This window comes from Staurois parvus, unplaced genomic scaffold (genome assembly GCF_062004578.1).
Source record: "Staurois parvus isolate SC_StPar_1 unplaced genomic scaffold, SC_StPar_1.0 ptg000132l, whole genome shotgun sequence".
Taxonomy (NCBI): Eukaryota; Metazoa; Chordata; class Amphibia; order Anura; family Ranidae; genus Staurois; species Staurois parvus.
Window position 1 is genome coordinate 6,769,456 of NW_028317928.1, and position 27,209 is coordinate 6,796,664.

Here is a 27,209-nt window from a genome sequence, read left to right on the forward strand (position 1 = left end):
CCACTCGGTCATATAAGTTCACTCCTTCCTCAGCAATGACTCTGGAACCGTGTTTTTCTGGTCCTCCTCCATTCTCAGTGATGGAATCTGGAGCGGCCATTGTTGTAAAAACTGACCCTCACTGTGTGCCGTCTAAAGGTCATGTGACCTGACAGATCACATGATTCCCCCCAACCCCTTTCCTGTCTATTCTATACAGAGTGCTGGGTCACCCTTTCCTTATAAAAAGAAGACATTATTGCCGCCTCCTCCTCACTGGGCACACACTCTCCAACCTTACACCCCCACCAGGAAGATTCTGACCCTTCAGTAGCTCCTCCCTCTCCCCAGGGCTACAACAAAATGGCACAATTTTAAAAACATATATTTACATTTTCTTACTTTTTAACTGTATATTCTGCTAAATGATGGAAAATAGGTGGGAAAAATATCTGACTAATTTGAAAAATGACAAAGGGGACATATCATAAGAGCTAGTCAATAACAAAATGGATGCAGGCCCTCCAGCGCTGAGGACACATTCTCCTCTCACACAGCAGACAGCTGACCTCTAGTGCTGGTTCTGTTACCATCACTGGAATGAACTGTCCTGTTCTTCTACAGATGGCTCATGTGATGTCCCCTGTCTGTATCAGTGCCTAGCTCCACCCATAATAATATCATTTATAATGAGACAAAATTTATACAATAAATAAAATAGTATTTATAACTCAGAACATACACAATAACACAAAACACACACTAATGTTTTTAATATATATATATATATATATAGTTGTGTTCAAAATAATAGCAGTCAGACATCACTAACCTGATCAATCACTGTTTTTGGTAGAAATGATATTTCTACATGGCAAATAATTTACTAGCAGGTGTAGCAGAGTAATAGAAATCCAACAGACCCAACAGTCATGACATGCATGCTGCTGATTCTGTGTAATTGAAAGGGGCATGTTCAAAATAATAGCAGTGTGGAGTTCTATTAGTGAGGTCATTCATTCTTTGAAAAACAGGTGGCAATTATTGCCCTTATTGAAGGAAGGAAGGTAGCAAATGTTGTACATGCTGGTTACAGTGCATTTCTCTCTGAAATTCTGAGGAAAATGGGTCATTCCAGACATTGTTCAGAAGAACAGCGTACCTTGATTAAAAAGTTGATTGGAGAGGGGAAAAGATATAAAGAAGTGCAGAAAATGATAGGCTGCTCAGCTAAAATGATCGCAAATGCTTTAAAATGGCAACCAAAACCTGCAAGACGTGGAAGAAAGCGAAAAACTACTATTCGAATGGATAGAAGAATAGCCAAAATGGCAAGGACTCAGCCAACAATCAGCTCCAGGAAGATCAAAGAAGGTCTAAAGTTACCCGTGAGTACTGTTACAATTAGAAGACGCCTATGTGAAGCCAAGCTATCTGCAAGAAGCCCCCGCAAAGTCCCACTTTTGAAAAAAAGACGTGCTGAAGAAGTTACAATTTGCTAAAGAGCACATTGACTGGCCTAAAGAGAAATGGCGCAACATTTTGTGGACTGATGAAAGTAAGATTGTTCTTTTTGGGTCTAGTGGCCGGAGACAGTTTGTCAGACGATCCCCAAACACTGAATTCAAGCCACAGTACACTGTGAAGACAGTGAAGCATGGTTGTGCAAGCATCATGATATGGGGATGTTTCTCATACTACGGTGTTGGGCCTATTTATCGCATACCAGGGATAATGGATCAGTTTGAATACAGCAGAATACTTGAAGAGGTCATGCTGCCTTATGCTGAAGAGGAAATGCCCTAGAAATGGGTGTTCCAACAAGACAACGACCCCAAACACACCAGTAAATGTCCAACATCTTGGTTCCAGACCAACAAGATTGACGTTATGGAGTGGCCAGCCCAATCCCCGGATCTTAATCCAATAGAAAACTTGTGGGGTGACATCAAAAATGCAGTTTCTGAGGCAAAACCAAGAAATAGAGAAGAACTGTGGAATGTAGTCCAATCATCCTGGGCTGGAATACCTGTTCACAGGTGCCAGACGTTGGGTGACTCCATGCAACACAGATGTACAGCAGTTCTCAGAAACAGTGCTTATACAACTAAATATTCATTAAGTGATTCAAAGGAAAGCAAAATCTTCAAACATTTTTCAGTTTATATAGTGAATGTTTGAGTTTGTAAAGAAGAATACAAACACTGCTATTTTTTTGAACAATCTAATATTTACTTTTCTTCAATTTTTTTAGAGGAATAACACAAATTTGATCTATTTTTCTTCATGTTTTGATTTGGAATAGAATGTGTAGTGTTCCCAATGCATTTGTGTGTATGGAAATAAAAGCTATTAGAAGGATTTTGAGCTTTATTAACTTTTTTCAACACACTACTATTATTTTGAACAGAACTGTATATACACAAAATTATTATTTTTATCAATAGCAGTTTAGGTTTTATTATTATGTTTATTAATAGTAGTGTAGATAGGTTTTATTATTATTATTTTAAAATAATGGTAGAGTATTTTTTTAATTATTATTGTATTTATTATTATGTTTATTAATAGTAGTGTAGGTTTTATTATTAATATTAGTAGTAGTAGTGGTGTAGGTAGATTTTATTAATATATTTTTTTTTCATTAATGGCAGTGTAATTTTTTATTATTATGTTTATTAATAGTAGTGTAGGTTTTATTATTAGTAGTAGTAGTAGCAGTGGTGTAGGTAGATTTTATTAATATATATTTTTTTTTAATTAATGGTAGTGTATTTTTTTATTATTATTATGTTTATCAATAGTAGTGTATGTAGTTTTTTATATTTTTTTAATCAATGGTAAAGCAAAAAGTGTACCGAATGCCCCCAGGTTGTCATATTGCATTGAATTTGGCAGACAATGACAACAGACGCAGATTGAAAAGGAGAAGTATTTTTTATTAACATCAGAATGACAGCATGGCTTGTTTAGCAATTGTATATGCTCTAGTATTTTTTATTTGCTATAATTTCTTTTTTTTTTTTTTTCACGAAAGTGCAGTTACCCTTCAAGCCCTTCCCGTTGGCTATTACGTCACGGAGGCTGGAATGACTGCCTGATTACGTGACCACTGTGATTGGCTGTAAAAGCGGTCACATGATCGGGAGCCGGTCATTACTAGAGACCGGGAACTCTCTTTGACAGCTCACTCTCTGTGCAGGGAAGGAGCTCTCAGCACAGAAACCATTATCTCTTATAGACACACACACTATATTGCCAAAAGTATCGGGTCCCCTGCCTTTCCACGCACATGAACTTTAATGGCCCCCCAGTCTTAGTCCGTAGGGTTCAATAATGAGTTGGTCCGCCCTTTGCAGCTATAACATCTTCAACTCTTCTGGGAGGTTTAGGAGGGTATCTATGGGAAGGTTTGACCATTCTTCCAGAAGCACATTTGTCAGGTCAGGCACTGATTTCGGGGGAGGAGGCCTGGCTTGCAGTCTCCGCTCTAATTCATCCCAAATGTGTCTTATGGGGTTGAGGTCAGGACTCTGTGCAGGCCAGTCAAGTTCCTCCACCCCAAACTGGCTCATCCATGTCTTTAAGGACCTTGCTTTGTGCACTGGTGTGCAGTCATGTTGGAACAGGAAAGGGCCATTCCCAAACTCTTCCCACAAAGTTGGGAGAACGAAATTGTCCAAAATGTCTTGGTATGCGGACGCCTTAAGAGTTCCCGTCACTGGAACTAGGGGGCCAAGCTCAACCCCTGAAAAACAACCCCACACCAAAATCCCCCCTCCACCAAACTTTACACTTGGCACAATGCAGTCAGGCAAGTACTGTTCTCCTGGCAACCACCAAACCCAGACATGTCCATCGGATTGCCAGAAAGAGAAGTGTGATTGGTCACTCTAGAGAAGACGTCTCCACTGCTCTAGAGTGCAGTGGCGATGTGCTTTACACCACGGCATCCGACACTTTGCATTGCACTTGGTGATGTAAGGCTTAGATGCAGCTGCTCGGCCATGGAACCCATTCCATGAAGCTCTCTACGCACTGTTGTTGTGCAAATCTGAAGGCCACACCAAGTTTGGAGGTCTTTAGCTATTGACTCTGCAGACAGTTGGCGACTTCTGCGCACTGTGCGCTTCAGCATGCGCTGACCCCGCTCTGTCATGTGACATGGCCTACCACTTGGTGGCTGAGTTGCTGTTGTTCCCAGTTGCTTCCACTTTGTTACAATCCCACTAACAGATGAGCGTGGAATATTTAGTAGCCAGGAAATGTCACGGATGGACTTATTGCACAGGTGACAACCTATCACGCTTGGAGTCACTGAGCTCCTGAGAGCGACCCATTCTTTCACAAATATTTGCAGAAGCAGTCTGCATGCCTAGGGGCTTGATTGTATACACATGTGGCCATGGAGGGGATTGGTACACCTGAATCACATGATTTGGAGAGCTGGCCCAAAACTTTTGGCAATATAACGTATGTGCAGTGTGTGGGCATTAAATATCCACCTTCTTTGCCCCCTGCACATATGCGTTATATGGGCGGTAAGAGGTTAAGGTTGATATTGTATTTGGCACACAAACCCCGCCCCAAGAATTAAACTGAATACCGTGTTGGGGGATGGGTAATGATGTGCAGGGGTAAGAAGAGCTCCCACTAGATCTGAAGTTACTCTGGGGCTCAGATCGGATTACTCCTAGTACACTGTGTTAGATATTACATGGGGCATAATGAGAACAGGTCCACTTTAATCGGATTGCTATAAAATACACAGAACTCAAACTCAGTAGGCTATTAGTGCTTCTGAGTAGGACCACATCCTGTTCATCTATGGTTGAGTGCCACCCAAGAGCAGAGCTGGGACTAGGGAACACGGGACCTGCATTTTCTGAGATTCAAGCAGCTCAGAATGAGCCCCTTCAACGTCTTTGGTAATTTCACAGTAGGCCACGTTTGTCTCTTTTTTTTAGGATGCACCCAGACATTTGAAGCATCTTAGCAAGCCCTGGATGAGGTCATAGCATGGCAGCAGCACATGGCATGGTGGAAGATCTTCTCAGAACGGCATCTCCTTCTCCAGGCCATGCATGGTTTTATGGTAATCCAACAATGGATTTGACTCAAAGCAGCTTCCGCACTCGCGGCACAGGAAAGGTTTCTGGACATGGATTTTCCTATGCTTAATAAGGTTCGATTTGACCGAAAAACATTTGCCACACTCAGGACAAGGATAGGGCTTCTCCCCCGAGTGAAGTTTTTGATGGGCGATGAGATACGCTTTGTCCGGAAAGCACTTTCCGCACTCTGTGCAGGAGTAGGGCCGCTCCCCTGTGTGCGTTCTCTGGTGGGTCACCAGGTTTGATTTCCACTTGAAGCTTTTCCCGCACTCGGTGCAGGCGTAAGGCTTCTCCCCCGTGTGAACCTTTTGGTGGCTGATAAAATACGACCTGTCTTTAAAGGACTTTCCGCACTCGGTGCAAGAATAGGGCTTCTCCCCCGTATGAGTTCGCTGGTGAGTAACAAGATGAGTCTTGTATATAAAAGACTTCCCGCATTCTGAACATGAATACGGCTTCTCTCCTGTGTGAGTCTTGTGGTGCAAAATAAGGTTTGGCCTCCGGGTAAAACATTTCCCGCACTCTGAACAGGAGTAAAGGTCCTGGCCCGTGTGAGTTTTCTGATGTTCAATAAGGTAACGTTTCCTCGAAAAGCTTTTCCCGCATTCTGAACAAGAGTAAGGCTTCTCCCCGGTGTGGATTCGGAGATGTACATTGAGATCTGCTCTCTTGTTGAAAAACTTTCCACATTCAGAACATGGAAACATTTCACTTCCTCGAGCAATGGTTTGATGGGTAGTGGCCTTGGAGTGATCAGAACGATCAAATGATAGATCTGTGCTGTGCCTTAAAGGATGGAGGTCTGAGGTGATGGAAATTCCTTCAGAAGAGCCCGATGTAGAGTCATCATCTTCTATCCCACCACCTGGAGATGTAACAAGACGGTCCTCCATGCTATACCTTCTGTATCTTCCATCTAGGGGGGTGGGGAGAAGAAGAGATTGTTGTAGTGGCTGAACAAGGAGGATCTGAGACTCTTCTCTTGATTTAGTGTTTATTCCTCACCTGGGCTGATCTCTGGAGGGATCTCCTCCTCCTTACATGACTCATCATCCCTCACATATGGCTCTTCTACTTCCTCCTTCACTTCAACTTTAAAATTAAGCAGATTTTCCTCCTAAAGCAGAAAAAAAAATAACCTATGATATAAAACTAACAATTGTTCCTCAAGAAGACTCAACAGAAGTCCTTTAATTGTATTTTGGAAAGCTGAAGGCTCATCTACCTGATCCTCCTGAGGGATCTCCTGATGTTCCTGTGTGGAGTCCCGGGAATACAGAGGACGGGGACATCTCTCTGGGGGGTTTCTGTTACTGGATCCATCTGTAGGAAACAGTTACATTGCTATGTTCATGTAAGATGTAATGGTCACATTCAGGCACAGTGGCTAAGTGGTTAGCACTTTCGCCAGGCAGCACTAGGGTTGCGGTTCGAATCCCAATGACGGCACTACCTGCCTGACGTTTGCATGTTGTCCCTGTACCTGCGTGGGTTTCCTCTCACACTCCAAAGACATACTGGTAAGTTACTTAGCCCCTGTCTAAATTGGCCCTAGTATGTGTATGTATGAATGTGAGTTAAAGTGTAAACCCTGGACCCTGCATTCACTATATCCACTCTCCCCGGACCCCGCATTCACTATATCCGGTCTCCCCGGACCCCGCATTCACTATATCCGGTCTCCTCGGACCCCGCATTCACTATATCCGCTCTCCCCGGACGCTGCATTCACTATATCCGCTCTCCCCGGACCCTGTATTCACTATATCTGCTCTCCCCGGACCCTGCATTCACTACGTCCGCTCTTCCCGATCTAGTAAATGCAGGGTCCTGGGAGACCGGATATAGTGAATGCAGGGTCTGGGGAGAGCGGTAATAGTGAATGCAGGGTCCGGTGAGAGCAGATATAGTGAATACAGGGTCCGGGGAGAGCGGATATAGTGAATGCAGCATCCGGGGAGAGCGGATATAGTGAATGCAGGGTCCGGGGAGACCAGATATAGTGAATGCAGGGTTTGGGGAGACCAGATATAGTGAATGCAGGGTCCGGGGTTTAGTAATACTAACTTTGAAGGATTGTTTGATATTCAGCCGATGGCTGAATATAAACAAGGGGACCAAAAATGCTGGCTGATGTCATCACCCAAATATGGCAATGCCCATATTTCGTCAATGACGGGAATTTCCTGACTGACAGCTGCAGAGGGCTGTGGATGCATCTTTGGTTTGCCCTGATGCTGCACAGCCAACATCGCCTTAGCGACAGCATCATAGCAACCAAATACAATGGAAGGAAGGACAGACGCAGCATCAAGTGTTGGTCTGAGCCACGCACCCTGACATGTTTCGCCCCGCCCATCGAGGTGAGCTCTGTAACAAAGCCCCTGGTGGGCAGGGTGAAACACATCAGTGGGCGTTGTTGGAGTGGTGGCTGAGGCCAATACCATTATTCCCACTGGGGAGGTTTGATGCAGAATCTGTCATTCCTTACTTCCATTGTCTCTAAATCAGTGCAGCAATGCCAGCTCCCATACTCTGTTACCGGCGGGATTATCTCAAGTCTTTTGGCTTTGAGCAGTGCTGCAAGCTTAACAGGTTGTCATACCAACCAGTGACACTGTGCAGCTGACAGCTTCATAGCAACCAGTGACACTGTGCAATTGACAGCATCATAGCAACCAGTGACACTGTGCAGTCAACAGCATCCTAGCAACCAGTTACACCGTGCAACCAACAGCATCCTAGCAACCAGTGACACAGTGCAGCAAACATCATCCTAGCAACCAGTGACACCATGCAGCTGACAGCATCATAGTAACCAGTAACACTGTAAAGCTGACAGCATCATAGTAACCAGTGACACCGTGCAGTCAACATCACAGCAACCAGTGACACCGCGCAGCCAACATCATCATAGCATCCAATGACACCACGCAGCTGACAGCATCATAGCAACCAGAGACACTGTGCAGCCGCCAGCATCATAGCAACCAGAGACAATGTGCAGCCAACAGCATCATAGCAACCAATGACAATGTGCAGCTGACAGCATCATAGCAACCAGTGACACTGTGCAGCCGACAGCATCATAGCAATCACTGACACTGTGCAGCTGACAGCATCATAGCAACCAATGACAATGTGCAGCTGACAGCATCATAGCAACCAATGACAATGTGCAGGCGACAGCATCATAGCACCAGTGACACTGTGTGGCCCAGGGGCTCAACATGCATTGAGAATGCAATGTTCAGTACAGACTACCCACCATGCAATACATTCTTGTACTTGTTTCTGGATTTAGTGTTTATTCCTCACCTGGGCTGATCTTTGGAGGAATTACCTCCTCCTTACATGGACCATCATCCATCATGCCCATCTCTTCTTCATCTTCAACTTTAACCACAGTCAAGCCGTCACTCTGTATAGGAGACAGAATGCTCTAAATACCTCTGATCATCATCACTGCAAGAAAAGTAGATGCTGGTATGTCTGGACTGCAACTGAGAACCTTTGCTTCACCTACCTGATCCTCCTGAGGGATCTCCTGATGATCCTGTGTGGAGTCCCAGGAATACAGAGGACGGGGACATCTCTCTGGTGGGTTCCCATTACTGGATCCATCTGTAGGAAACACACACACTGACTGAATACATTGTTTCTATGTCTTTATATCAGAGGATGTGTGTATCTAGGTGGATCCTCAATACAAGAAATGAAAGTCTCCTCTTACCCGGTGATGTGAGGGGCGGCCGGTTCTCCATCATGACGTTGGATCTTCTGGTGAAGGACCTGTAAATGTCAAGCCACAATTAGTTAAAGGTCAACACACAGCAGTTTCTGCCCCCTCCAGTAGAGGGTGGTGCTGAATTAGAGGTTGCCCTGTGACTGCGTTGACTGTTATTGATCATGGAAGAGTATGGGGCCCCTGGCATAGTTAGGTCAGTTCTTTTGGCAGTGGAGGGGAGGTGGAGTCATAATAAGTGCCCCAAGTAGGATACATGCCCTTTAAGTGTGTGATAATGGGGGCTATTTAAATATTTATCTCACTACAGAGCCCAATACACCATAGGAGAATCATTCCCCCACTGCAGAGCCTGCTGACCCCTGATTGTGTGCTGTATAGGGGGACATGTGATCTATTGCCCAACACCCATTCCAGTGCACAGGCATGCTGTGATCTCCTTTGATATCATAATATTACCTTCTCCAGGCTTACATCCCCACTAAGAGCATTCTTAACACAACTGGAGCTCATTCTTGTCTCTTCCCATGGGCTACAACAAAATGGCCACCGAGCACACGCTCTCAGAACAACCATTCGAGCGTTTTTAATTCAATTTTTATTTCAATATGGCGACTCTGGGATTACATGAGCTATCATTTCACAACGTTGCTCTGTTTTACAAAAATTAATTAGCCAATACCTATAGAAGCTACAACAAAATGGCCGCCGTGTTATTAGACTGAGGACACGTTGGTCAGGATTTAGCTCAGGCGTGTGTGATCCCACTTTGCCCAGTAGAGGTCACCACGCTGGAATAAATAGCTCTCTGTTATTGTCGGCTTCTAGGAAGATTGTTCAGCTGCTCCGTTGGGCGTCACCATGGCAACCAGGAAGCAATTGCGTGGCCCGTGGAACGCATGGAGCGGAAGTCAAGGAGCCACAGGGCGGAAGTGCAGGTTTCTGGTGATGGGCTAATTGATGATAGGTATGTTTGTTATTGTAATTTTTGTAATATATATATACAATTTTGTGAAGACGGTATGGTAAATGTTTTCTTAATCATGGTATTAAAATAAAATCTAAACATTGTGATTATGGGATCCAGCAACAAAGTCACAAAGGACTCCCCACCCCCACATCATCATTGATGGATAGGTCTATGGCGGGTTCAACTAGCAAAGGGTCCCCAGAGTAGAGGACAGCAGCACCACCCACCAAAAGCAACCTGCCACTTCATTTTTTCTGTGGCCACAAAACAAGGCCTTGCACCCGAAGTATATGCCATTGTTTGGGGGGGGGGGGGGGGGCGGTAAAATCACAGTTCAACTGTCTGACTTTACTGTCTTCTGTCTGGGTTCCTGCTAGTGAGACAATCCCTTACTTTCCAGCCTAGTAAATACTTTCTACCGTTTTAGATTAATTAGTGATACAGCTCAGCAACTACCAAAGGGACGGTTGTGTAAAGTCCTGGCGCACAAGGATTATCATGATCTTGCCCGTCCAAATTGATCTTTACTGAAAAGGCCTCAGGTATTTGAGTACAGTGTTGTGTCAAGGAAAGCAGCTGGGGTTCTATTTTAGGCCTCATTCGCATGGGCGCGGGTGTCAGTGTATACATCATCATCAACACAAATATGTTGATGATAACATCACCAACGTATCCATCTTCGTCAACGCGTGTTCGTGCTGACAGTGACAAAGATGGATACTTTGACAGCCAGTTTAGTTGCTCCGAAACAGCCATTTGGCCAATTTGAAGATGTTGACATTGGTGATCGTCAATGTATCGATCGTCAAACAAAAAAAATATTGACAATGATGATCACCAACATATTCATCTTGGTGATTCTAACAGGAAACAGAAAAATTAGTTGATGATGACGAAGATAGATACATTGACGACTGTCAACGTTATTATCAATGTGTTTGACGATGATGAAGATAGACGATTGTCAACTTTAATGTCACTGTCAACTTCTTTGTCAAAGTTTTTGTGTTGACAGTGATGAAGATGGATATATTGACAACTGTCAACATCAACCTCAACATTTTCTTTCTCAGAATTCAAAGATGGATGGATTGACATTCATCAACATCATTCTCAACGCTTTTGTTCTCTCGATGACGAAGATGGATAGATTGTCAATCGTCAACATCATTCGCAGTGTTTTCGTTCTTACGATGATGAAGACAGATACATTGACAGTCAACATCATTCTCAACATTTTTGTTCTATCAGTGACGAAGATGGATACATTGACAATCATCAACATCATTCTTAACGCTTTTGTTCTCTTGATGAAGACGGTGAATAGAGTGACAGTCATCAACATCATTCACAACATTTTCATTCTCTTGATGATGAAGATGGATACATTGACAATCGTCAACATCATTCTCAATGCTTTTGTTCTCGCAATGACGAAGATGGATACATTGACAATCATCAACATCATTCTCAATGCTTTCGTTCTCGCAATGACGAAGATGGATACATTGACAATCATCAACATTATTCTCAATGCTTTTGTTCTCCTGATGAAGGCGATGAATAGATTGACAATCATCAAAATCATTCTCAACATTTTCATTCTCTCGATGAAGATGGATACATTGACAATCGTCAACATCAACTTAATTTTAAGGCTTTCGTGCTCACGATGATGAAGATGAATACATTGATAATCATCAACATCATTCTCAGTACTTTCGTTCTCTCAATGACAAAGATGGATAAATTGACAATCATCAAAATCATTTTCAATGTTATCGTGCTCACGGTGATGAAGATTGATAGATTGACAATCATATACGTCATCATCAATGTCAACATCTTCATACTGGGAAGAGCAACTGTGTCCAATTAGGCGCTGCATCCCCACACACGTACATGGGCTGCCTGCAGACAGCACCTGGCAGCTCAAGCCACATAAACAGATTCACCCATGGTGAATGAGGTCTTAGATGTACCTTCTGCTAGCTTATGAATGGCTGGCAGAGATCATCTGGAAGATAGCACAGCAAAAGAGAAGATGGGCATGATTCCTTCCTGCTTCAGGGCACCTTCTTTTTGTACGTTATTCTGGACACTGCACTAACAGCAGGTGGTGTATGGATATCATAATTTTATCACTCCAGCCTCCAAAAGTATTAAATTCAGCCAAGAGGAACGAAGTAGAATTTTATTTTTTATCACAAAAGTGCACCTACCCTTCTGAATGGAGGGGGTTTGGTAAAAGGAAACATACAATCTCGCACTCAGGAAGAAGGCGGCTTTTCATTGGTGTGCGTATGCATGTGAAAGTCGAGAAACGTCCTCCACTGAAAAGACTTCCCACACTGCTCACACGCAAAAGGCTTTTCCACATCGTGTGTCTTCTTATGATAGTCAAGGGACGACTTCCACTGGAAACACTTCCCGCACTGCGAGCACGAAAACGGCCTCTCGGCACTGTGGACTTTCTGGTGCCGGGTGAAACCTGACTTTACCGCAAAACGTTTGCCGCACTCGGGGCAGGAATAAGGCTTCTCCCCTGAGTGGACTTTTTGATGGCTGGTAAGATAGGACCTGAGAAGAAAACGCTTCCCGCACTTTGAGCACACGTATGGCTTTGTCCCAGTGTGCACTCTCCGATGTCTAGTAAGGCTGGACCTCAGGGCAAAACATTTTCCGCATTCGGGGCAAGTGAAAGAATTCTCCTTCTGGCCCGTATCATTTGTCTGTTGTTCAACAAAGTTCCCTTCCTGGGTAACATTTTCACCTCCTTCGGAATGTTGTAAAATATTATCCTCACCATGAGACGTTTGAGAAGTGATAGCGGGGAACTGATCAGAAAAAATTGCCCCATGTGTGGAGGGATCGGAGGAAAGATCTGCACTGGGAAGAACTGAATGGCGATGTGGTGTAATGGAGTCATAATCCGAAGAATCGGATGTGATGTCAGTATCTTCCATCTCACTGTCTAGAGAGATCACGGGACATTTTGCCCAGTTATTCCGACTTGTTCCACCTGGAAAAAGAAAAAATTAATAAGGGGTTGGAATGGTTAGAATGATAGAAAGAAGAGATTGTTGTAGTGATGAAACAAAGAGGATCTGGGACTTTTCTCTGGATTTAGTGTTTATTCCTCACCTGTGCTGATCTCTGGAGGGATTCCATCCCCTTTAATCTTTGCATGTCCTTCCTTCTCCTCAGCTTTGACGTACCTCTGAGTGACTTTGGTGGTGTCTCCGGGGTCTGCAAATAAAGATGAGAGTGAAGCCCCCTGTACTGAGATGTATGAGAGATCCCAGAGAGTGTGTGTGGGGGGAGACTGGTCAAGTCTCAGTGACATGATGTGAGTGATGTGAGGAGGAGAGCCAGAGTCTAATAGAGGCTGATGGCTCCTGACTTCTCTACTGGGCACATACTGTCCCCCCATTGCTGTCTACTGACAGAGGAGGGGGGAGAAGAAGAGATTGTTCTAGTGACTGAACAAGGAGGATCTGGGACTCTTCTCTGGATTTAGAGTTTATTCCTCACCTGTGCTGATCTCTGGAGGAACTTCCTCCACCGTACACGGCTTATCACCCACAATAGAAATCTCTCCTTCATCTTCGACTGTAATGACAGTGAAGTCATCACTCTGGATAAGACACAAAATGCTCTCAATACTTTGGATTTCCAGATTGCAAGAGAAGAAGATGCGATTACTTCATGACTGTATCTGAGAACCTTCAGCTCCATCTACCTGATCCTCCTGAGGGATCTCCTGATGTTCCTGTGTGGAGTCCCGGGAATACAGAGGACAGGGACATCTCTCTGGGGGATTTCTGTTCCTGGATCCATCTGTTGGAAACACACACACACACACACAGAATAAATACATTTGGGGGATTTAACAAATACGGCCTTGAAGGGTTACGTGAGTTTTGTATTAAACAGTAGTTTTCTAGTCAGCTACAACAAAACTGAAGTGTTTTGATTGACTGGAAAACATGAGTGATATGAGTTTCACTCACTACATATGCAAACTGTTAACCTGTAATTGGCTACTGCCTAAGCCACTCCTTATGTATATTTTATAGAAATGTCGAGCTTGCAGAATAATATTCCAATACGGAGTTGATACACCACAGTGCTTTGTCTGTTGATGTTCATTATCCCGAGCTCATGGGAGTGAAACTGATTAAGCGGAAGGGAAACAAAAGTCCGAGGCGGGTTTAACTCCTGGAGCACTGAGTAACCCAAGGGGGCTCTTCTTATGATAGTCAAGGGACGACTTCCACTCAGAACACTTCCCGCACTGCGAGCACGAGAATGGCCTCTCGGCACTGTGGACTTTTTGGTGCCGGGTGAAACCTGACTTTACCGTAAAACGTTTGCCGCACTCGGGGCAGGAATAAGGCTTCTCCCGAGTGCACTTTTTGATGGATGGTAAGATAGGACCTGAGAAGAAACCGCTTCCCGCACTTTGAGCACACGTTTGGCTTTGTCCCGGTGGCCTCTTGAACACAGACATAATAATTTAGGCCCCATTCACACCTGGGCATTTGCAATCACAGGCAGAATCGCTGCAATCTTGCACGTGATCCCAAAATGCCCTGCAAAACAGACAAATCGCACCACTCTTGTTCAGGTGCCATTCATTTTCAATGGCGCCTAAACGCAGATGCGGTTCTGCCACGATTGCTGCGTGATAAATCGCGCTGCAATCGCAACAAGCCTCATCACGTGAAGCTTTTCGCCCAAAATAAACTTCTGCTCCTTTTTAAGCATCAAGCGGTTTGCCACGTTTGGAGAGAGATTTATCGCATGGCAATCGTGGCAGAACCGCACCCGTGTTTAGGTGACATTATTATTATTATACAGGATTTATATGGCGTCAACAGTTTTCTCAGTGCTTTACAATATAAAGGGAGACAATACAGCAACAATACAGTTCAATACAAGAGGGATAGGAGGGCCCTGCTCCTTGGAGCTTACAATCTAGGAGACATTGAAAATGAATGGCACCTGAACAAGCGTGGTGCGAATTGTCCGCTTTGCAGAGCGTCGGGGGATCGTGATCAGAAACGCCCAGGTGTGAACGGGGCCTTGCTGATGTTTATGTTGCTGACAGAGGCAAAATATGGTAAATCCTGAGTTAAAAAAAAAAAGTTATCTTCCATAAAGACCTTGCACACACACCCGTAAAATTCATCTTCATTCTCTTTTGCTGCCAAAGTTTCAATCCACTTTTTGCATCTATGTATACCAGCCTTTCTAAACCACGGTGCCCAGGCACCCTGGGGTGCCTTGAGGTTTCTTCAAGGGTGCCTTGGCAAAATGTCTAAAAATTGCCCAAAACTTGTATACAAGCCAGCGGATGGATCAAGCCTGCCTTTTAGTTACACAAAGCCACAGATTTTCATTGTGCACCATTACGACCTTCTAGCCGCCGGCATCCTGACAACCAATGACATCATCAGTTGATAAGGAGGATGCCAGCTGCCTGCACAGCATCCTAGCTTGACCCTCCCCTGCCCCTTTCCATCAGTGCTGGGGTCACATTAGCTCAGTGAGGGAGAAGAGAAACACTGGAATACTAGTCAGTACCAGTGCGCAAAAGTGTATTTGCTTTGGAAGAATAAATCACCTTTAATGCTGGGTGTCCTACGTGTGTGGATGTTGCTGTGTTATAGAAATCTATTAGAGTAGTTATTCACATTTTAAAATGGGGTGCCCTTTTAAAATTATGGACAGTCTTAAGGCACCCCATTTCAGAATGGGGTTCCTCAAGAATTTCCATAATTTTAAAGGGTGCCTCGGGACTGTCCATAATTATAAAGGGTGCCTTGACTTGACTGAAAAAAGGTTGAGAAACACTGATGTACACACATATACATGCGTGCATGTGCGCATAATGTTTGTCCTCTGGCACAGATTTTTTTTTTTAATTTTTGGTTACAGATCTGAATGCAGCACGTTTACCCACCTGTGTGCATGCCCCCATTGAAAACCATACAACTGCATTTAGATCGGTAAAGAAAAAACACTTTGAATCGGGTTCTTTCATGGTTGTGTATCCTTAGGGAAAAAAAAGCCCCATAGCTATAACTGTGGCACTTTTTTCACCCGTGTCCAAGAGGTGGGGGGAGTGGCGGGCACCACATTAACAAAGCAGATAGACCTGTTGCAGGTCTATTTACTCCACTCGTGTCAGTTTGTATTTCAAAGTGGAAAAAAAACTAGCACAAGTGACACACCTTATAAACGCAGCCCTGCTCCTTGGAGCTTACAATCTAGGAGGGAGGGGTTAATGGTACAATAGGTAATAACTTTGGGGGATGGAGTGGTTGAAAGAGTGGAGGATTCCATTATTAGCAGAGGGCGGGATAGGCTTCCCTGAAGAGATAGGTTTTCAGTGATCGCCTAAAAGTAAGTAGAGTAGGCGATAGTCTGATAGATTGGGGTAGAGAGTTCCAGAGGATGGGGGACACCCTGGAGAAGTCCTGGAGATGAGCATGGGAGGAGGAGATAAGGGAGCTAGAGAGTAGGAGGTCTTGCGAGGATTGGAGAGTACGGTTTTGGGTGATATTTAAAGACAAGATCGGTTATGTAATTTGGGGCAGTGTTGTGGACGCTTTATATGTCATTGTTAGTGTTCTAAATTTTATACATTGGGCAACTGGGAGCCAGTGGAGGGATTGGCAGAGAGGGGTGGCAGATACAGAACGGTTAGTAAGGTGGATGAGTCTGGCAGCAGCATTCATGATAGACTGAAGAGGGGATAGCCTGCGATGAGGTCGGCCAATGAGGAGGGAGTTACTATAGTCAAGGCAAGATATAACAAGGGAGTGAATGAGTTGCTTAGTAGTTTCTGAGGTTGGGAACGGTCGTATCTTGGAGATGTTGCGGAGGTGAAGTCTACATGATTTTGTCAGTGATTGGATCTGGGGCTGGAAGGACAGATGGGAGTCTAGGGTTATACCTAGTACCCTGGCATGAGGGGATGAACTGATGATTGTGTTATCGATATTTACGGTGAAGTCAGTGGAGGTGGCACGGGCTGGGGGGAATACTAAGAGCTCAGTTTTGGAAAGGTTGAGTTTGAGGAAGTGGAGTGACATCCAAGCCGATATGTCACTTAGTAGGCTAGTGATGCGAGTGGAGACTGAAAGGGTGAGGTGAGGGGTAGACAGATAGATTTGCGTGTCATCAGCATAGAGATGGTAATTGAAGCCATGGGAGTTTATCAAGTGACCAAGGGAGGAGGTGTAGATGTAGGTGTAGAATTACCATTGTTCCTTCTCGTTCTCAGCTGAGCTGGGGCAGGGGGTGGGAGAGGGCAGAGGAAGTAAGCAGCTCCATCTCTCCTGCTCTCTGTCTGTTGCAAATACAGCATGGAAAATGGACCAGGTCACTCCTTTGGTAATTAGAAGCAGGATCCTAGTTTAGAGGAGTGGTGCGGACTTTATGCTTGCATCACTCTTTGATAGAAAGACAAAGGAACAAAGAGCGGAATTATCAGAATAGAGAGGAGAAGAAGAGATTGTTGAAGTGACTGGACAAGGAGCATGTGGGACTCTTCTCTGGACTTAGCGCTCATTACCCACCTTTGCTGATCGCTGGTGGGATTTTCTCCACCGTACATGGACCATCACCTATCATAGATACCTCTTCTTCATCTTCGATTTTAATGATAGTGAAGTCATCGCTCTGGAAAAAACACAAAATGTTCTGAATACTTCTGATCTCCAGACTGCAAGACAAGAAGATACTATTACTTAATGACTGTATTTGAGAACCTTTTATTCCTCCTACCTGATCCTCCTGAGGGATCTCCTGATGTTCCTGTGTGGAGTCCCAGGAATCCAGAGGACGAGGACATCTCTCTGGGGGATTTCTGTTACTGGATCCATCTGTAGGAAACACACACAGTGACTGAATACATTGGAGGTAATTAACAAATACGGCCTTTTGAACACGGACATTATAATTTACTGATGTTTATCTTGCTGGCAGAGACAATATTTGTTATCTTCCATAAAGACTTTGTGTATACATGTGGAAATTTCTCCTTCATCGTCTTTAGCTGCCAGTGTTTCAATCCTCTTTTTGCATGTATGCGTAAATGTACAGTACATGCAAGCAGCTCCATCTCTCCTGCCCTCTATGCCGTGTCTGTTAGAGACACGGCATAGATAATGAAGCAGACCACTCCATTGGTGATTAGAAGCAGGATCTTAGTTTCGAAGAGTGGCACTAGCTTTACACCTGTGTCATTCTTTGTTAATTGCGCCCATTGTTTCTATATCTTTCTATCAGAATAGAAAGAAGAAGAAGAGATTGTTGTAGTGACGGAACAAGGAGAATCTGGGACTCTTCTCTGGATTTAGCATTTATTACTCACCTGTGCTGATCTCTGAAGGAATGTTATCCTCTTTGATCCTTATACATCCTTCTTCCTCCTCCTCAGCTATGACATTTCTCCGAGTCCCTCTGGAGTCTGTAAATAAACATGAGAGTGAAGCCCCCTGTACTGATGTATGAGAGACCCCAGAAAGTGTGTGTGGGGAGAGACTGGTCACGTCTTAATGACATGATGTGAGGAGGCGAGCCGGAGTCTAATAGAGGCTGATGGCTCCTGACCCCCCCACTGGGTACATACCGTCCCCCCATTACTGTCTACTGACAGAGGAGGGGGGAGAAAAAGAGATGGTTGTAGTGACTGAACAAGGAGGATCTGGGACTCTTCTCTGGATTTAGTGTTTATTACTCACCTGTGCTGATCTCTGGAGGGATCTCCTCCTCCTTACATGGACCATCACCTATCATAGATATTTCTTCTTCATCTTCAGATTCAATGATAGTGAAGTCATCACTCTGGATAAGACACAATTTCTCTGAATACTTCGAATCTCCAGATTGCAAGAAAAGAAGAGGCTATTACTTCATGACTGTATCTGAGAAACTTCAGTTCCATCTACCTGATCCTCCAGAGGGATCTCCTGATGTTCGTCCCGGGAATACAGAGGATGAGGACATCTCTCTGGTGGGTTCCCATTACTGGATCCATCTGTAGGAAACACACACACTGACTGAATCCATTGTTTCTATGTCTTTATATCAGAGGATGTGTGTATCTAGGTGGATCCTCAATACAAGAAATGGAAGTCTCCTCTTACCCGGTGATGTGAGGGGCGGTCGGTTCTCCATCATGACGTCCTTGTAGAGATCCTTGTGTCCTTCTATATACTCCCACTCTTCCATGGAGAAATAGACAATGACATCCTGACACCTTATAGGAACCTGACACACACAATGATACAGTCACCATCCAGACACATCCCTTGTCTGGTACTGGATCATGTCCCAGAATTCCCGGCTCACCTGTCCCGTCAGCAGCTCAATGATCTTCTGGGTGACTTCTAGGATCTTCATATTGTTTCTCTTGGATGTAAGGGAGAGAGGCAGAGAATCATTGGACGCTTTCTTTATGGGTCCATAATACTGTGGAATGAAATAAATATATGACAGAAATATGGCTACTTGTCCCATAATACCTTTCACTTATATGTGTTTTATTAATAGAGATAAGAGTGATGTCATGTGACCTCCCAGAATCCTCACCTCTCCGGTCAGGTCTGTGTTTTATTAATAGAGATAGGAGTGATGTCATGTGACCTCCCAGAATCCTCCTCACCTCTCCGGTCAGCTCTGCATTTTATTAATAGAGATAAGATTGATGTCATGTGACCTCCCAGAATCCTCCTCAGCTCTCTGGTCAGGTCTGCGTTTTATTAATAGAGCTGGGAGTGATGTCATGTGGCCTCCCAGAATCCTCCTCACCTCTCCGGTCAGGTCTGTGTTTTATTAACAGAGATAAGAGTGGTGTCATGTGACCTCCAAGAATACTCCTCACCTCTCCGATCAGGTCTGTGTTTTATTAATAGAGATAAGAGTGACGTCATGTGACCTCCCAGAATCCTCCTCACCTCTCCGGTCAGGTTTGTGTTTTATTAATAGAGATAAGAGTGACGTCATGTGACCTCCCAGAATCCTCCTCACCTCTCCGGTCAGGTCTGTGTTTTATTAATAGAGATAAGAGTGACGTCATGTGACATCCCAGAATCCTCCTCACCTCTCCGGTCAGGTCTGTGTTTTATTAATAGAGATAAGAGTGACATCATGTGACCTCCCAGAATCCTCCTCACCTCTCCGGTCAGCAGGCAGATAATCTCCAGGGTGAGATTTAATATCCTCTTAGTTGTGTGACTCTCCATCTTTACTGATGAGATGAGGAATGGAGACTGCTTCCCTTGGGGGGACCAAATGTGACAAAACCTTTGTAACAAATAAAGATTAATCAATGTAGTACAAAGAATAAGAATACAGAATAATAAATCTGAAGAACTGCAGAGATCAGTTGTGCCCTTGTCTTTGATGGCATGCCCACCCCCTCTCATCTACATCCAGACATTGCAACCTATGAAAGTTCACAGCCAGACACCCAGCAAGGGCCCTAAGATGTGCCAACACTGCAAACTCCAAGTTGAAGCACCCTGGATGTACAACACGACCCATTAGATTCACCTTCTGAGATCACTTCTATTACAGCTGTACTCTGAGGCCAGGGACCCTAACCCCCACCAACAATACCCACCACCTCTCTCTGGAAAATTGCTACAGCAGTTAAAAAAAATAAATCTACTGTATATACTCGAGTATAAGCCGAGTTTTTCAGCACATTTTTTGTGTTGAAAAACGGCCCCCTCGGCTTATACTCGAGTCAACGTCTGCCCAGGGGGGGCGCGAGGCTCCGTCAAGGGGGGCGCGTACAGGGTGGGCAGAGGGCTGTTGTCTCTTACCTGGCTCCCACGATGATCCATCCAGGAAGCGATGCTCCTTCCGTCACTCCGGCCACTCCCTCACTCCTGCCGCTCGGCTCCGCCTCCTCACCAGTGATTGGCCGCCAGAACTGTAGCTCAGGAAAGGTACACAGGCGGCCAATCACGGGCGAGGAGGCGGAGCCAAGCGGACCCGCGAAAATCGAGTGAGGGAAAAGCCGGTAAGTGTGCAGTGCAGAGGTGCTGCTGCAACCACATATGCTGGCTGCAGCAGCACCATACTGCAACAGGGGTCAGCAAGTGTCATTGGTGTCAGTGGGAGGAATAGTGCCGCATCATTGGTGTCACTGATACTAACGATGGGGCATTATTCCTCCCACTGACACCAATGATGGGGCACTATTCCTCCCACTGATACTAATGATGGGGCATTATTCCTCCCACTGACACCAACGGTGGGGCACTATTCCTCCCAGTGATTCCAATGATGGGGCACTATTCCTCCCACTGACACCAATGATGGGGCACTATTCCTCCCACTGACACCAATGATGGGGCACTATTCCTCCCACTGACACCAATGATGGGGCACTATTCCTCCCACTGACACCAATGATGGGGCACTATTCCTCCCACTGATACCAATGATGGGGCACTATTCCTCCCACTGACACCAATGATGGGGCACTATTCCTCCCACTGATACCAATGATGGGGCACTATTCCTCCCACTGACACCAATGATGGGGCACTATTCCTCCCACTGACACCAATGATGGGGCACTATTCCTCCCACTGACACCAATGATGGATCACTATTCCTCCCACTGATACTAATGATGGGGCACTATTCCTCCCACTTTATTTTTTACATTGACTAGTAGGTGCCTCATTTCCCACCCTCGGCTTATACTCGAGTCAATAGTTTTTCCCAGTTTTTGTGGTAAAATTAGGTACCTCGGCTTATATTCGGGTCGGCTTATACTCGAGTATATACGGTAAATGTTCTTTTTACTTTTCCAAATCTTTGGTCACAAGACATGTCAGGTATCAAGAAGTGATGAGAATTTGGTTCACGGTCAAACTCATGATTGACTGGAACCCAATTTGTTCACAATTAGCCAAATGGGTGAATTAAATGGCCAGCTTTGTCCAGGTCGCCTGCTTGCATAAGCCTCTAGCCCATCCATTTAGTGGTGATACCACTACTGCCAGTAAATGACAGCTTCCCGACTACTGCCAGTAAATGACAGCTTCCCGACTACTGCCATTAAAAAACAGCTTTCTGAATACTTCCAGTAAATGACAGCTTCCTGAATACTTCCAGTAAATTACAGCTTCCTGACTAATTCCAGTAAATGACAGTTGCCCAACTACTTCCAGTAAATGAGTTTCCAGACTACTTCCAGTAAATGACAACTTCCCAACTACTTCCAGTAAATGACAGCTTCCCGACTACTTCCAGTAAATGACAGCTTCCCGACTACTTCCAATAAACGGCAGCTTCCCGACTACTGCCAGTAAACGACAGCTTCCAGACTACTGCCAATAAACGACAGCTTCCCGACTACTGCCATTAAAAAACAACTTTCTGAATACGTCCAGTAAATGACAGCTTCCTGAATACTTCCAGTAAATGACAGCTTCCCGACTACTGCCAGTAAATGACAGCTTCCCGACTACTGCCAGTAAATGACAGCTTCCCGACTACTGCCATTAAAAAACAGCTTTCTGAATACTTCCAGTAAATGACAGCTTCCTGAATACTTCCAGTAAATGACAGCTTCCTGACTTATTCCAGTAATTGACAGTTGCCCAACTACTTCCAGTAAATGACAGTTTCCAGACTACTTCCAGTAAATGACAGCTTCCCAACTACTTCCAATAAATTACAGTTTCCCGAATACTGCCAGTAAAACGACAGTTTCATGACTACTGCAGGTAAATGACAGTTTCATGACTACTGCAGGTAAATGACAGTTTCATGACTACTGCAGGTAAATGACAGCTTCCAGAGTACTGCCAATAATGACAGCTACTGCCAATAAATGACAGCTTCCCGACTACTGCCAATAAATGACAGCTTCCCGACAACTTCCAGCAAATGACAGCTTCCCAACTACTTCCAGCAATGACAGCTTCCCAATGACTGCCAATAAATAACAGCTTTCCGACTACTGCCCATAAATAACAGCTTCCCGACTACTGCCCATAAATAACAGCTTCCCGACTACTGCCAATAAATGACAGCTTCCCGACTACTGCCATTAAAAAGCTTTCTGAATACTTCCAGTAAATGACAGCTTCCTGACTAATTCCAGTAAATGACAGTTTCCCGACTAATTCCAGTAAATGGCAGTTTCCCGACTAATTCCAGTAAATGGCAGTTTCCCGACTAATTCCAGTAAATGGCAGTTTCCCGACTAATTCCAGTAAATGGCAGTTTCCCGACTACTTCCAGTAAATGACAGCTTCCCGACTACGTCCAGTAAATGACAGCTTCCTGACTACTGCCAATAAACGACAGCTTCCAGACTACTGCCAGTAAACGACAGTTTCCCAAATACTGCCAGTAAACGACAGTTTCCCGAATACTGCCAGTAAAACGACAGTTTCATGACTACTGCAGGTAAATGACAGTTTCCTGACTACTGCAGGTAAATGACAGCTTCCCGACTACTGCCAATAAATGACAGTTTCCCAAATACTGCCGGTAAATGACAGTTTCCCGAATACTGCCAGTAAAATGACAGTTTCCTGACTACTGCAGGTAAATGACAGTTTCCTGACTACTGCAGGTAAATGACAGCTACTGCCAATAAATGACAGCTTCCTGACTACTGCCAATAAATGACAGCTTCCCGACTGCTTCCAGTAAATGACAGCTTCTCGACTACTTCCAGCAAATGACAGCTTCCCGACGACTGCCAATAAATAACAGCTTCCCGACTACTGCCCATAAATAACAGCTTCCCGACTACTGCCAATAAATGACAGCTTCCCGCCTACTGCCAATAAATGACAGCCTCCCGACTACTGCCAATAAATGACAGCCTCCCGACTACTCCCAATAAATGACAGCTTCCCGACTACTCCCAGTAAATGACAACTTCCCGAGTATTGCCAATAATGACAGGTTCCGTCTACTGCTAATAAATTACAGCTTCCCGTCTGCTGCCAATAATGACAGCTTCCCGCCTACTGCCAATAAATGACAGCTTCCCGACTACTCCCAATAAATGCCAGCTTCCTGACTACTCCCAGTAAATAACAGCTTCCCGAGTATTGCCAATAATGACAGCTTCCGACTACTGCCAATAATGACAGCTTCCAACTACTGTCAATAAGTTACAGCTTCCCAAGTACTGCCAATAATGACAGCTTCCAACTACTGACAATAAATGACAGCTTCCTGACTACTTCCAGTAAATGACAGTTTCCCGACTACTGCCAGTAAATTACAGCTTCCCGACTACTGACAATAATGACAGCTTCCCGACTACTGACAATAAATGACAGCTTCCCGACTACTGACAATAAATGACAGCTTCCCGACTACTGACAATAAATGACAGCTTCCCGACTACTGACAATAAATGACATCTTCCCGACTACTTCCAGTAAATGACAGCTTCCCGAGTACTGCCAATAATGACAGTTTCCAACTACTGACAATAAATGACAGCTTCCCAACTACTGACAATAAATGAAAGCTTCCTGACTACTTCCAGTAAATGACAGCTTCCCGAGTACTGCCAATAATGACAGTTTCCAACTACTGACAATAAATGACAGCTTTCTGACTACTGACAATAAATGACAGCTTCCCGACTACTGCCAATAAATGACAGCTTCCCGACTACTGCCAGTAAATGACAGCTTCCCGACTACTGCCAATAATGACAGCTTCCCAACTACTTCTAGTAAATGACAGCCCTTTCCTCACCAACCAGGCTGCACGCTCAGCCCTGGCATTGGTTTTGGAATGGACCCCACTCCCTTTTCAAGTTTTTTCTTGCCTGGGGCCCCTCAAAATCCATACCAGACCCTAACTGAGCATTCACCCTAGCTGGTGGAGGAAAGGGAAGGGCAGCAAGAGTGGAGCCCACAGGTTCCTGGACCATACCAAGTCACATGCTTTCAACACAGGGAGGGAAACTTACCAGCGAACATCTTGTCCTCACGTTTTTGCGTTCATAGGCTTCATCCCGGCCCGGTGGATGTGGGGGAGAGGGAAGCCCTCTTTGAGATAAGGGGGCCCCAAATACCCCACTTTTCATACCCCTTGTTTCTCATTTACAGAAAAATATATAAAATAATAAACATACCATAACAAGGTCCATATGATACCCCCTCCCCCAGGTTGGAGATGCTGAGATGTGCCTTACCTGTGTAATACTCCAGGTAATTCATGTATATTCAGTCTTAAAGGGATGATCCCTCCTTGTCTGTACAGTCCACCACCTTACACATTTACAGTTCAATCCCTTACCTCCACACTGTGAAGCTTCCTATTACAACAACCCAGGTGGCTGGGGAGGGACACACTAAAAGTTTATGTGAGCTACATGGAATTCTACCTGTTCTCTCAGACTACAAGAAAATGGCCGCTGAGAACCCTGCACACAAGCACAAAACCAGTTTATACATTAGCACTTCTTTTGCTCTTACTTCAGGACACACAAAAATAATTTGATCATTGTTGGATAATAATCCACATGTGTTCTTTAAATGATCAACATACATCAATACTGATTTGGAAAAAGCTTCTGCTGGAATGAAATAAAAAAATTCGGTAGCTACGGAAAAATGGCCGCAGCTCCTTTTGCTGTGTGAACACTTTGCCCTCTAGTGATGGCTCTGTGACAGCGTTGACTGTGACAGGAAGCTATTAAATAAGTGGCCAGTGACCTGTTCAGCGACTTGGATCAGCGTTACTTTGGCAACCAGGAAGGAGCTGTGTGGCCGTGGAACGCACATAGCGGAAGTGCTTAAGCCAACGGGGCGGAAGTGGGAGAGGCATTAGTATTAATATTATTACTACTAATGTTATTGTAAAGAGAATGAAATGTTTCTATTATAAATAATAGTTATTTCAAAAATATACATTTTTTTTAGAACTCAGCACAGGGATGGTGGGAACCCCTCATAATGAGCACAGCAGGAGTACAGACCCGGGAACTCAGTACAGGGATGGTGGGAACCCCTCATAATTAGCAGAATAGGTGTACAGAGCCGGGAAGTTAGCACAGGGATGGTGGGAACCCCTCATAATGGGCACAGCAGGTGTACAGACCTGGGAACTCAGCACAGGAATGGTGGGAACCAGGGGCAGACTGACAAGTCATGGGGCCCCTGGGCAATAGGGGATCATGGGGCCCCTGTGTCCTTGCCCAAACTCAAAAAAGCCTATGAAAAAGGTACCAGGGGCATCTCATGGGGCCCCCTACTGACCCCGGGCCCTCGGGGAGTGCCAGAGTTTCCAAATGGTTAGTCCACCCCTGGTGGGAACCCCTCATAATGGACACAGCAGGTGTACAGACCCAGAAACTCAGCACAGTGTCGGTGGGAACCCCTCATAATGGGCATAGCAGGGGTACACATCCAGTAACTTAGCACAGGTATGGTAGGAACCCCTCATAATGGGCACAGCGGGTGTACAGACCCGGGAAGTCAGCACAGGGATGGTGGTAACCCCTAATAATGGGCACAGCGGGCGTACAGACCCGGGAACTCAGCACAGGGATGGTGGTAACCCCTCATAATGGGCACAGCGGGCGTACAGACCCGGGAACTCAGCACAGGGATGGTGGGAACCCCTCATAATGGGCACAGCGGGCGTACAGACCCGGGAACTCAGCACAGGGATGGTGGGAACCCCTCATAATGGGCACATCAGGTATACAGACATGGGAACTTTGCACAGGGATGGTGGGAACCCCTGATAATAGGCACAGACTGGGTGTACAGACTCAAGAAAGCAGCACAGGGATGGCAAGAATCCCTCATAATGGGCATCACAGGTCTACAGACCCGGGAACTCAGCACAGGGATGATGGGAACCCCTCATAATGGGCACAGCAGGTGTATAGACCCGGGAACTCAGCACAGGGATGATGTGAACCCCTCATAATGGACACAGCAGGGGTACACATCCAGTAACTTAGCACAGGTATGGTAGGAACCCCTCATAATGGGCACAGCGGGTGTACAGACCCAGGAAATTAGCACAGGGATGGTGGGAACCCCTAATAATGGGCACAGCGGGTGTACAGACCTGGGAACTCAGCACAGGGATGGTGGGAACCCCTAATAATGGGTACAGCAGGTGTGCAGACCCGGGAACTCAGCACAGGGATGGTGGGAACCCCTAAAAATGGGCACGGTAGGTGTCTTAAAACTTGCAGGGATCTCACCATAATAGTCCCCAAGAGAAAGAAGAATCTATCAGGAGGCTTAACTATGCAGCTCCCCCAAACAGTGAAATATCATGTGTCCCCATCACGTGCTCAGCTGAGGTGTGTAGCTGGCCTTCTCACACTCTCTACAAATGTAAAGCCAATCTATGGGTTTGCAGC

General features: G+C 45.1%; 1 protein-coding gene and 1 long non-coding RNA gene across 2 annotated transcripts; one reads left to right on the forward strand and one right to left on the reverse strand.

The window, feature by feature from the left end:
• Positions 1-2,897: 2,897 nt before the first annotated feature.
• Positions 2,898-25,243, reverse strand: LOC149466247 (uncharacterized). Its single transcript, XM_089672993.1, has 16 exons — positions 25,020-25,243; positions 19,999-20,128; positions 19,175-19,294; positions 18,970-19,093; positions 18,772-18,860; positions 18,565-18,667; positions 18,195-18,290; positions 17,606-17,703; positions 17,398-17,500; positions 13,522-13,648; positions 13,343-13,443; positions 8,620-8,717; positions 8,412-8,514; positions 6,319-6,416; positions 6,099-6,210; positions 2,898-6,009 (listed from the first exon to the last, which is right to left on the reverse strand). Exons 2-16 carry the CDS (start codon positions 20,065-20,067, stop codon positions 5,033-5,035), a joined length of 2,418 nt encoding a protein of 805 aa, XP_089529119.1. The 5' UTR covers positions 20,068-20,128; positions 25,020-25,243; the 3' UTR covers positions 2,898-5,032.
• LOC149466248 (uncharacterized) lies at positions 9,573-20,204 on the forward strand. The gene is made up of 2 exons (XR_016312164.1): positions 9,573-9,805; positions 18,643-20,204. It is a non-coding gene; the product is annotated as an uncharacterized LOC149466248 (long non-coding RNA).
• Positions 25,244-27,209: the final 1,966 nt, after the last annotated feature.